The 12652-nt window shown below is 33.9% G+C and overlaps 1 protein-coding gene across 1 annotated transcript in view; it reads right to left on the bottom strand.

The window, feature by feature from the left end:
• CNBD1 (cyclic nucleotide binding domain containing 1) overlaps nucleotides 1-12652 on the bottom strand; it is a 429553-nt gene that overhangs the window by 20854 nt on the left and 396047 nt on the right. Inside the window, exons 11-12 of the mRNA XM_055546399.1 lie at nucleotides 11226-11335; nucleotides 8546-8696 (exon numbers count right to left, since the gene is read on the bottom strand). Coding sequence (XP_055402374.1) covers nucleotides 8546-8696; nucleotides 11226-11335 — 261 coding nt within the window. The remainder of the gene's footprint in view (nucleotides 1-8545; nucleotides 8697-11225; nucleotides 11336-12652) is intronic.

Below are 12652 nucleotides of genomic sequence, written 5' to 3' on the forward strand. Positions count from 1 at the left end.
GTTCATTGCAGCACTATTACAAGAGTTAGGACATGGAAGCAACCTAGATGCCCATCGACAGATGAGTGGATAAAGAAGCTGTGGTATACACAATGGAATATTACTCAGTCATAAAAAGGAAAACATTTGAGTCAGTGCTAATGAGGTGAATGAAACTAGAGCCTATTATACAGACTGAAGTTAAGTCAGAAAGAGAAAAACAAATATCATATATTAACACATATATATGGAATCTAGAAAGATGGTACTGATAGACCTATTTGCAGGGCAGTAGTAGAGACACAGACATAGAGAACAGACCCATGGACATGGTTGGGGAGGCAGGGGGCAGGGCGCAGGTGGGAGAAGGACTGGGTGAGATGAATGGAGAGAATAGCATAGGAGCATATACACTGTCATATGTAAAATAGATAGCTGTGGAAATTTGCTGTGTGATTCAGGGAGCTCAAACTGGGGTTCTGTGATAACCTAGAGGGGTGGAATGGAGTAGGAGGGAGGAGGGCGGTTTAAGAAAGTGAAAGCCGCTCAGTCATGTCCGAGTCTGCGACCCCATGGACTCCTCATGGAATCCTCCAGGCCAGAATTCTGGAGTGGGTAGCCTTTCCTTTCTCCAGGGGATTTTCCCAACCCAGGGACATAACCCAGGTCTCCCACATTGCAAGCAGATTCTTTACCAGCTAAGCCACAAGAGAAGCGCAAGAACATAGGAGTGGGTAGCCTATCCCTTCTCCAGGGGATCTTCCCGACCAAGGAATCAAACCGGGGTCTCCTGCATTGCAGGTGGTTTCTTGACCAGCTGAGCCATCAGGGAAGTCCAAGGTTTAAGAGGGAGGAAGCATATGTGCACCTATGGCTGACTCATGCTGATATATGGAAGAAACCCACACAATATTGTAAAGCAATTGTCCTTCAGCTAAAAGTAAATAAATTTTAAAAAATGAGAGAGAGAGAACACAAGTTCTTCTGTCATGATGAATTTTCCTACGTTGTACACAATTATTAACTCTTTCCTGCTTTCTAAATATCGTCCCATCTACCAACTTTACTAGACACTTTCATGCTTATATATGATTTCTTATGATGCATAATAACTTACAGTTCAAGGCAACACATTGGCATCTGCATCATTAGTCTAAAACCTGACTGCATCTTTGCTTCTTATTTCACAACCATATATACAAACCAGTGTTCTCTGAAGGAAGCTGTATTCCCTGGTTTCCTACACAAATTCATCCAATATGGTATGGAAAAAAAATAATAGAATTTCTTTTTACTTTAATCTCATACTTTAAAGCTCTCTCTTTTGTGTCTTATCATGATCATGATACAATAACATATACATATTATATACAATTAAGTATACATTTGTTGAAGTACAACTTCAAAAAATATTCCACTGAGTAAACTGTGCTTTCAAAAGAGTTTGAAGATCTTGCATCAAATTATTCCTATTTAAAAAAAAAATATATATATATATATATATATATATATGAAGAATCAGAAGATTTTTCTTCTGGAACGTGGTTTTTTTTTTTTTTTTTTTTTTTTGCCTAAAACATCTCAAGAACTATAAAATATATTTTAACTATTATTTATTTTGAAAAAATTATTCCTAAAGAGACAACAATGAATATTTCCCTAAAAGTTATATATAATTTGTATATCAATGTTTCATTGATTTTCCCTTTTAGAGCTCCACAACTTTTTAATATCTATATATTAAAGCCACTTCTCTAAAGAAATAAAAGTTATATTACTACAAAATGTTTTACTTATTTACATATATTTTAAAAAAACTTTACTTCCATAAATAGTATTTTGGTATAACACGTATTTTTGTATTACATTCTAAGTAGAACGGTTCTACTTCCCAGGACTATTCACACATAAATTAAATTAATAAATACCAATGCTTAGTATTATATAATTGTGAACCTCGAAAGCTGGTTTCCAAGATGTGCTCTTACACTTTAGACAAACGTCCTCAGTTAAATATTTCACTTTGTCTAAGCTTCCAATTTCTCCTCTATAAAGTGAGAAGTGTAGTTAAGAGCATGGGCTTTGTACAGAATTGGGCCTGGATTCTGGCTCCATCACTGCAAATTCCTGTTTATTTGTGCGAGTGTCTTCTGCTTTATGAGCATTAGTTTCCTCTTTTGAAAAATTTGTTTAATAAGCTTAACTCAAAGGATTGTCATAATGAGATAATGCAAATAAAGCAATTTAATTCAGTAAAGAATCACTAATGTTAGCTATTTTGATTACCCAATATGCAGATTTCTAGTAAAATTTCCAAATATGACTATGCAAGTCTAAATGTGTACCTGATGCTTTTCTAAGTGCTTTCACCTGGGTCAGGATATTTCTAGAAAGTAGTTATTGTTACACCAAGTTTTACCATTAAAACATTGGAATCTAGGGATTAGGGTAATTTCTTGCAACCACAATTCACAGAAGATGATGTGTTTAGTTCAGTCATGCCCAACTCTTTATGACCCCATGGACCCCATGGACTGTAGCCCACCAGGCCCCTCTATCCAGGAATTCTCCAGCAAGAACACTGGACTGGGTTGCCATGCCCTCCTCCAGGGGATCTTCCCAACCCAGGGGTCAAACCCAGGTCTCTCTCATTGCAGGCATATTATTTACCATTTGAGCCACCAGAGAAGCCCCACAGAAGATGATAGACCATAAATTAGCACACTGAAATTTTATCTGAAACACTCATGATATTCTCACCATAGCATACTGTCTTCATCAAAGGAGAAAATTAATGAAGTGGTTTTTATATAGTTAATTATGCCCCCAGCAATGTGGCAGCAGTATTCTAATGTGCCCTTCATGATTACGGTATGACTTCCATTATTATGTTATATTATAAATCAGAGAGATTTCACAGAAAAAAGTAAGACTACTAACAAGTTGATCTTCTTCTAGAGAGCTTATCTGGATGAACCTAGCAAGATTACTCACAGAATGAGCTGTTTAAAAGCAGTTGGTAGAGAAAAGAAATTTGAATGACTCAGTGTGAGAGATCAGATGGGAGTTTTTCATTGCTGAGATGGAGAGGGCTTGTGAATGGGGCAGCCTCTAGTGGCTGAGAAGGATTCCCCAGCTGACAAGCAGCAAGAAAACACGGAACAAGGATGTAGCAGCCAATCAACACTGCATCAAATTTGGATACATGCTTCTTATCAAGTTAGATGCATTAATAACTCAGTTGAGAATATTTGGAAACTAAAAATAAATTTTAGCGTATTTTATGAATTAAGAGTATTCATGAAATCATTAGACTTGTTTTTAAAGGGCAGTGGGAAAACTCCTCTCACTGAAAAAAATATCAAAGAATGTGGAAGACATTGCACAATTGCTTTGTGAATGCAAAGTTGAACTTGTTCAATAAACCAGTTATTTCTTTGGTGTATACAGTAGTTTGTGGTTATATTTTAATAGAAGCACCCAAAAACCCAGGGTAACATTTTAAATTTTTATGCAAGGAGAATGCAAAATGGTTATAGTTAAATTTTTTAAACTAAATGTGCCCAAATTGTGTAAGATCATTTTCACCAATAGCAAATAATCCTACTTACAAGTATCCCTTCCTGTTGAGAGACATGGCAGAACAATGCAAACACAGAATCTTTGAATCACTGACTACATAATTCATCAAGGATTACATTTACGATAGAACAGCATTTAGTAGAACAAGTAGCTTAATGTGTATTATAAAGTACAGCATCAGCAAGTCTAAAATTGAGAATAGAGTGTTATAGATCTTTCTGCTTCTTTTCTTAAAATAGACTTAAGTCAACTCTGTCATCCCCAAAACCATAAACTGAAATGATTTAATATTTTGTTTATAAAACAAATTATTGAAAATACCCAAGCAAAACATTGACTTCTTTATGCAAAATAAATAAGATAAACTTTACAAAATTTATCAGTAGCTAATATAATGTAAATAATTAAAATTCCAAGGTCAACCTTGTTTTCTGATTAATATTATCATTTATTCATATATATAATATATAAGATATGTGATATTTCATAAAATAAACTTAATTTCCCAACTATGAACTACTTCTACATGTCTGCAAAATGTTTAAAATATTTGAATGGTTTTATCATTAACAATATATTTTTCTTCAATATGTTTATGAAATTCCTAATGAACTGAATGAAGTTTTACTCCATTAGTTTCTGAGAAAGTTACATGAAATACATTATTTTCACACAAAACTTTGTCCAAAATAAAATAAGAATTAACCTCAAATTAATTTATGTTTCTTTATTGACATTATTAGTAATGAGTAAAAAGGATTTCAAGACAAAAATTATTGTTATACCTTATTTTTAACTGGGAAATGTATATTTATACAACAATTTTATCATCAAACAGAAACAAAAAACAAAGAGGAAAGGAAAGCATAGTGACGGTAGCAAATCATTCAAGAGTCTAAGCTTTTCTGGTTAACTTTGTTAACAAGGAGACACCTGGTTATAACGTTTCTCAGCAGAGAGGAGAAATACCCAGTGTGTTGGGATGGAGATCTTTTCAGTAAGAATACATTCATTGCTTCTAAAACATCTAAAAGACCTATCTGTGGTAAAAGAAAAAAAATCTGGTTTCCTAGGCTTTTGATTAAAATAATTATTATCAGAGATAAAAGTCTTTTGATATTTTTCCTAATAAAAAAAAAATGTTCAGATAGTGTGTACTGATGACATCTTGAAACTGGAATTTTCCTTTTAGAAAAGCCCATTTAAATCCATAGCTGTCTCCTAGTTTTTCAGTTATCCATGGTTGAATGAGATATAATTAATAACAGTGGCAATCCATTTTTTATATGAAAGCAATTATTTCTCATTACAAAAGTAGTACACTTGTTTTAATGGTATGATGAGAATTTCAGATATCAATAAAATTAAGGTAGTTGGTATGTATAATTTTAACCTAAATGACTTTGAGGTATAAATTCTGCATCTGGGCAAAGATATATTTTACCTTAATAAAAATAGTAATCAGATAAGCTAAATTCCCAGTGTCATTATATTAAGAAAATATATACTTATACTGCTTAAACTTAATAATCTTGTTCTCAGCTTTTTTAGACACTTAAGGTAACATCTGAGAAGAATGTACATAGATTACAAAACAAGTTATTTGCTATTTTCCAAAAGTTAACAATCTAAATGAAAAAAAAAAAACATACTTTAAGTCCTTTTAAATAATGTCCAATTAATTACTGAACATTTCCTCTATGATTATATATAGTTATATATATATAATTCTCCATATATAATATTTAGCATTTATGCACTCTTTTATGTTTCTTGAATTCTGTTTTGCTGCTGCTGCTAAGTCACTTCAGTCGTGTCCGACTCCATGTGTGACCCCATAGACGGCAGCCCACCAGGCTCCCTTGTTCCTGGGATTCTCCAGGCAAAAACACTGGAGTGGGTTGCCATTTCCTTCCCCAATGCATGAAAGTGAAAAGTGAAAGTGAAGTCGCTCAGTCGTGTCCAACTCTTAGCGACCCCATGGACTGCAGCCCACCAGGCTCCTCTGTCCATGGGGTTTTCCAGGCAAGAGTACTGGAGTGGGGCGCCATTGCCTTCTCCTCTGTTTTACTTAGTAGTAAAAATATAGTGACTGCACTGCTTCCTTTAGGCATTTACTAAATATCGTTAATAAACTGGATCATTTAAGTGATATTGGTTCTTTACCATAATTTATATGGGAGCAAATAGAGAGTGAACTATATCCCTGAGATAATGTTTTCTTCTCATATGTGGATTATGTTGCACTCTATTAAAGATTGTTAAATACAGTAAATTTGGAGAGGAATTGTAAAATGCATTATTGGAAAACTAAATGTTTAATTAGTCACCCAACACGTCAGTAGGTTTATAACATCAGTTCTAAATGAACAAATACATGGAATTTAAAAATATGAACAATACTCACAAAAACACAAATAAAACTTAAACTATGACATCTATTTGAATTTTAGTTTGCCAGATGACAAAGATGATTCTGATACATGCTTGAAAGAAGGGCTTTCATGTGTGACATGTTACTTTAAGCAAAAGAGTCTAAAGTGTATTTAACTTGCATCAGTTAACATCATTAGTACATGAAAAGAAAAATCTAGCCTATGTCAAGTGAGACTATTGTAAATATAATTGGAAGTTAGTACATATTCTTAAGTGACATGTACCTTGAGAGGTTTGGTAGTGAATGTCATAGAAGGAAAGAATTAGTCAATGCAATTTCAAACGGATACCTACTAAAAGTGGACACATGAATTTGAAGCTAAACAAAATCAGAGTTATAAAGGTAGAGGATACATATTCTCTAAGAAACATTAAAAAAAAACCTTGAAATTCAGAAAAGAGAAATCAGCCAAATCATATATAAATAATATGAAAAATTTCTAATTGAGCTTATTTAAAGTAAATCTCTCATTCGAAGAGTTGACTCATTGGAAAAGACCCTGATGCTGGGAGGGATTGGGGGCAGGAGGAGAAGGGGACGACAGAGGATGAGATGGTTGGATGGCATCACCGACTCGATGGACATGGGTTTGGGTGGACTCCAGGAGCTGCTGATGGACAGGGAGGCCTGGTGTGCTGCGGTTCATGGGGTTGCAAAGAGTCGGACACGACTGAGCAACTGAACTGAACTGAACTGAAAGTAAATCTCTTACCTATGTTAATTTCTGTAAGTTTCTAGATCTTTTAATCAATGTTACCATTTATATTTCAAATTCAAGTGCATATCCTATTTGAATATTTATAGTATTTGGAGGGTCAATCACACATAACTGGGTGATTATTCTAAAATTCTAGCATCACTAATTATTAGAGAAATATAAACTACAGTAACATATCACCTCACATGGTCAGATTGGCCATCATCAAAAAAAGTGTATAAATAATAAAATCTGGAGAGTATGTAGAGAAAAGGGAAACTTCCCACACTGTTGGTGGGAATGTATAGCCATTAAGGAGAACAATATAGAGTGTCTTCTAAAAAACTGAAACTAAAATAACTATATGACCCAGCAATCTCACTCCTAAGGCTATAGCCAAAGAAAACCATAATTCAGAAAGATATCTACACCTCAATGTTCACTGCAGCACCATTTACAAGAACCAGATCATGGAATCAACCTAAATGTCCATCGAAAGAGGAATGGATAAAGAAGTTGCAGTACACATATACAATGGAATATTAGTCATAAAAAAGAACAAAATTCTGCCATTTACAGCAACATGGATTGACTTAAGATATTGTCATACTGATTGAAGTAAATCAGACAAAGAAAGATAAATATCACATGATATTACTTAAATGTGGAATCTAAGTAAAAGTGATATGAGAGTGAGAGTGAGAATGAAGTCGCTCAGTCGTGTCCGACTCTTTGCAACCCCGTGGACTGTAGACCACCAGGCTCCTCCGTCCATGGGAGTCTCCAGGCAAGAATACTGGAGTGGGTTGCCATTTCCTTCTCCAGGGGATCTTCCCAACCCAAGGATCGAATCCAGGTCTCCCGCATTGCAGGCAGATGCTTTAACCTCTGAGCCACCAGGGAAGTCCTTAAAGTGATATAAATAAACTTATTTACAAAACAGAAGTATGGTCACAAATGTAAAAACTTTTAGTTACCAGGGAATAAAGAAGGATAACTTTTTTATAACTTCTTTAAGGAATAAAGAAGGAAAACTGGGAGATTAGAACTGACATACACACTTTGGTATATAGTAATAAAATAGACAAATAATAAAGAACTGTTGTATAGCACAGGGAGCTCTATGCAATACTCTGTACTGGCCTTTATGGGAAAAGAATCTAAAAAGGAAAAGAAAAGAGTGGGTGTATGTACATGTATAACTGATTCACTTTGCTGTGTTGTGCACCTCAAACTAGCACTACATTTTGAATCAGCTATATTCCAATAAAAAATTTTAAATTAAATTTAAGATAAAAGTTTAAATACTGCAATCCATGGATTTTTATATACACTTGATCTAGATTATATATTGGATGATAGTACAAAATGGACATGAACAAGAAACAAAGAAGCAGCGATTTTAAAAAATCTAGAAAGGGAGGAAATGCTGCCACTAATGATAGAGGGAATTAACAAAGAGATTTTAGTAATTTACAATTCAAGTCTTTTAAAATATTGCTGCTGCTGCTAAGTCACTTCAATCGTGTCCGACTCTGTGCGACCCCATAGACAGCAGCCTACCAGGCTCCCCCGTGCCTGGGATTCTCCAGGCAAGAACACTGGAGTGGGTTGCCATTTCCTTCTCCATAAAATATTACTAATATATTCTAAAAGTAGCGCAATTAATGCAGATAAACTATGAAGTTATAAATGGGATTATATATAAGCATGTTTTCTCTGTAAATAGCACACATACACCCATACTTACATGAGTATACTAATTTGTCTATGAAATACAATTACTCTTATAAAAAACTTATCAAATAAAATGGCAGAATAGTTGAAATAAAAGGCATTTATGTATTTACCATGTAGGTCCTTATCTTCAATAATTGCCATCTCAACGTCTTTTCCAGTAACTATTGTGCAGGTGAAAGGAACTTGAAGAAGAACACTTATCTCACCAAAAGACTCCTTCTCATTAAGTCTACCCATATAAACAAGTTTCTGAATTTTTATCTGTAATAGATACAGATAATGTTTAATGAAATCACTTTCATGTAATGGAGAAATATTATTACCACCAGAAACGTACTGTTCATAAATATTTTGGGTATATGGTATTTAAAATAAATTAGCACTTTCATGCAAATCAAGAGGACACTTATTTATACATATACTTAAATTTTATTAGAAAAATAGTAGATAAGAGAATTTCAGCATATAGAAAATAATTGAAAGCATCATAGTTTAGTGATCTACAAATTAAATGTTTTAATCCACCAATATGTTTATGAAACCTTGAACTAATTCCATTTTTCAACATCCTAGGATACCATTTAGCAAGCATAACTTAGTATACTTAGTTTGTATGAGGTAACTCTTTGAGACCCCATGTACTGCAGTATGCCAGGCTTAATGTATGTAAAAAACCATCACCATATTGTAAAGTAAGTATCCTCTAATTAAAATATATATATATATATAAAGATTATTAGAATTCATCCTATCTGCTGATTATTAGTTCAGTTCAGTTCAATCACTCAGTCATGTCCAACTCTTTGCAACCCTGTGAACTGCAGCACACCAGGCTTCCCTGTTCATCACCAACTCCCGGAGTTTACTCAAACTCATGTCCATTGAGTCGGTGATGCCATCCAACCATCTCATTCTCTCTCACCCCCTTTTCCTCCCACCTTCAATTTTTCCCAGAATCAGGGTCTTTTCCAATCAGTCAGTTCTTCGAATCAGGTGGCCAAAGTATTGGAGCTTAAGCTTCAGCATCCATCCTTTCAATGAATTCAGGACTGATTTCCTTTAGGATTGACTGGTTGGATCTCCTTGCAGTCCAAGGGACTCTCAAGAGTCTTCTCCAACACCACAGTTCAAAAGCATCAATTCTTCAGCACTCAGCTTTCTTTGTAGTCCAACTCTCACATCCATACATCTACTGGAAAAACCATAGCCTTGACTAAACGGACTTTTGTCGGCAAAGTAATGTCTCTGCTTTTTAATATGTTGTCTAGGTTGGTCATATCTTTTCTTTCAAGGAGCAAGTGTTTGTTTGTTTGTTTGTTTGTTTTTAATTTCATGGCTTCAGTCACTGCAGTGATTTTGGAGCCCAAACAATAAAGTCTGTCATTGTTTCTATTGTTTGCCAGTCTATTTGCCATGAAGTGATGGGACTGGATGCCATGATCTTCTTTTTTGAATGTTCAGTTTTAAGCCAGGTTTTTCTCTCTCCTCTTTCACCTTCATCAAGAGATTCTTTAATTCCTTTTTTGCTTTCTGCCATAAGGGTGGTGTCATCTGCATAACTGAAATTATTGATATTTCTCCTGGCAATCTTGATTCCAGCTTTGCTTCATCCCAGGATTTCACATGATGTACTCTGCATATAAGTTAAATAAGCAGGGTGACAATACACACCTTGATGTACTTGATGTACTCTTTCCAATTTTGAACCAGGCCATTGTTCCATGTCCAGTTCTAACTGTTGTTTCTTGATCTACAAACAGGTTTCTCAGGAGGCCAGTAAGGTGGTCTGGTATTTCCATCTATTTAAGAATTTTGCACAGTTTGTTGTGATCGACACAGTCAAAAGCTTTAGCATAGTCAGTGAAGCAGAAGTAGATGATTTTTCTGGAATCCGCTTGTTTTTTCTATGATCCAATGGATGTTGGGAATTTGATCTCTGATTCCTCTGCCTTTTCTAAATCTAGTTTGAACTAGAACTTGCCTATTCTAGAACTTCATAAAATTGACATCATACAGAATGTATTCTCAGTTTCACTTTTTTGCCCAACCTAATGCTTCCAGATCCATCCATATTCTTGTGTGCATCAGAGGTTCTTTTGGTTGAGGCATGATATTCCAAGGAAGGAAAACACCACAATGTTTCTCTTCATTTCACTGTCAATGGACATTTAGATTATTACTTACTTTTTGACATGTGAAGATTCACATAAGACTTTTGGTAAATGTATATTTTATTTCTCTTGAGTAAATATTTTTTTGACTATATATTTTTTATTTTTTTAATTTTTTAACTTTACAATATGTATTGGTTTTGCCATATATCAACATGAATTCTGCCACAGGTATACACGTGTTTCCCATCCTGAACCCTCCTTCCTCCTCCCTCCCAGTACCATCCCTCTTGGGGCTGGTGCATTGAGTAAATATTTAGAGTGGAATTTCTGGGTCATATGTTAAGTATAGTTTAACCAATCTGATATGCTTATAAAAGTATTTTGTTGTGGTTTTAATCTGCATTTCTTTGATAAATAATGTCAAGCATCTTTTAATGTGCTTCTAGGTCATTTCTAAGTCTTACAACTCAACATGTCTTACAATTTATTTTACATATTATAGCTCAGTAACAAGAAGAAAATAAATGCAATGAAAATTAGTTAAAAAAATTGAACAGCGGTTTCACAAGATAAATAATAATAAATGACCAATAAACACAAGAAAAACATGTTTAATATCTCCTATTTTGTAAAGTAGATTAATCAGTTAAAAAGAATACATACGTTTAAAACTTACCACTTTTCTTGATTGTGGTTTTGAAAATCCTATGATATTTCTATAAATCTTACAATATCCAGAATTAATATAAGCCACAAAAGAGATTATATTTCCACTTTCCACGATCACTGTAAACAAAAGAGATAATTCACTGTTTCACATAATTTTCTAGAAGATATTATTTTAGTTACTAGGACAATAAAAGTTGGCATACTTAATTCAACAACTATTAATAGTAAACTTCTTAATGAATGACAGTATACAGGCAATGCTTGTTATATGAAAAAATTATGTCAGATATTTATACCAGCACCTAAAATAGAAATAAACATTGACAAGAATTTGGTACGGTTTGCTAGTAAATGTGTGGTGGAGGAGAGGAAGAGGAGTTTGGGGCAAGCCCCAAATTGTAGCATTTGATGATTTTCATGGTGCAGATATTTATGTCATGACTTGTTTCAAACTGCCAGTGATTTAACAACTGTCTCAAAAAAAAAAAAACAGAGAAAAATCTGTGAATATTTAACATTTAGAGCTTCAGAGCTCAAAGTGTATAATAAAAAAAGAAAGTAAAAGGTTATTTGTCACAAGTCATTTATTTTGCTTGAATAAAAATTTATGTAACTCTTCTACTGTTTTATACATTGTTTATTAAATAATAACATTATAAAGTTGTCTTCAAACATCAGAGCATAATATAGCTATGGACTTCTGTGTAAATTGTATAGACATGGGAATTTTTTCATAGACACAACAATTAAAAAAAGTAAAGAGTAGCCTTTTGCAAAAATGCAATATGATAGTAGACATTGTTTTACTTCTTTTAATCAATCAATATACATAAAAAAAAGCATAGAGTCTTCTGGCAATGTTATAGGTAAGAGAAGAATACACTTAAGCCGATACTAAAGAAGCCCACATTCTTAACTTTTTGAGCAGCACTATTATAAATCTTCTTGAAAGTCAAGCCTTATATTGAATATAGAGAAGCGTGCATAATATCAAAGAGAATAGAGATCAATTTGTCTTTGTATTAAAGTCCAGGCAACAACGGAAAAGCTGAACCACTGCAGTAAAACCTATGAGGCAACCTCCCTCCTTAGAGGGGACAGTTGCTGCCTGAGTAATTGTCTATAGTCTCTAAACTAATCATAGAAAATGTTTATCTTAATGAAGACAACACAGCAAAACCCTTTTCATCTAAGTAAGCAGGCTGAATTTAATGACATTACAAAAATATGTCTTATTACACTTAAGACATTTTAGATACTTTTTGACTAGGAACAGAATTGCACCTACTGCCTGTAAAAATTTAACACCTCTCTCTTGTGTTTCTTAATTTTAATCGTTCAGCCTTTGATCCTGCTTCCCATTGCAAAGAACTTACACCAGTGATATCAAGATAAATATTGACATCTCCATACCTTTTCCTCTTGGGTTACACA

The sequence above is a fragment of the Bubalus kerabau genome, chromosome 14 (genome assembly GCF_029407905.1).
Source record: "Bubalus kerabau isolate K-KA32 ecotype Philippines breed swamp buffalo chromosome 14, PCC_UOA_SB_1v2, whole genome shotgun sequence".
Lineage (NCBI taxonomy): Eukaryota > Metazoa > Chordata > Mammalia > Artiodactyla > Bovidae > Bubalus > Bubalus kerabau.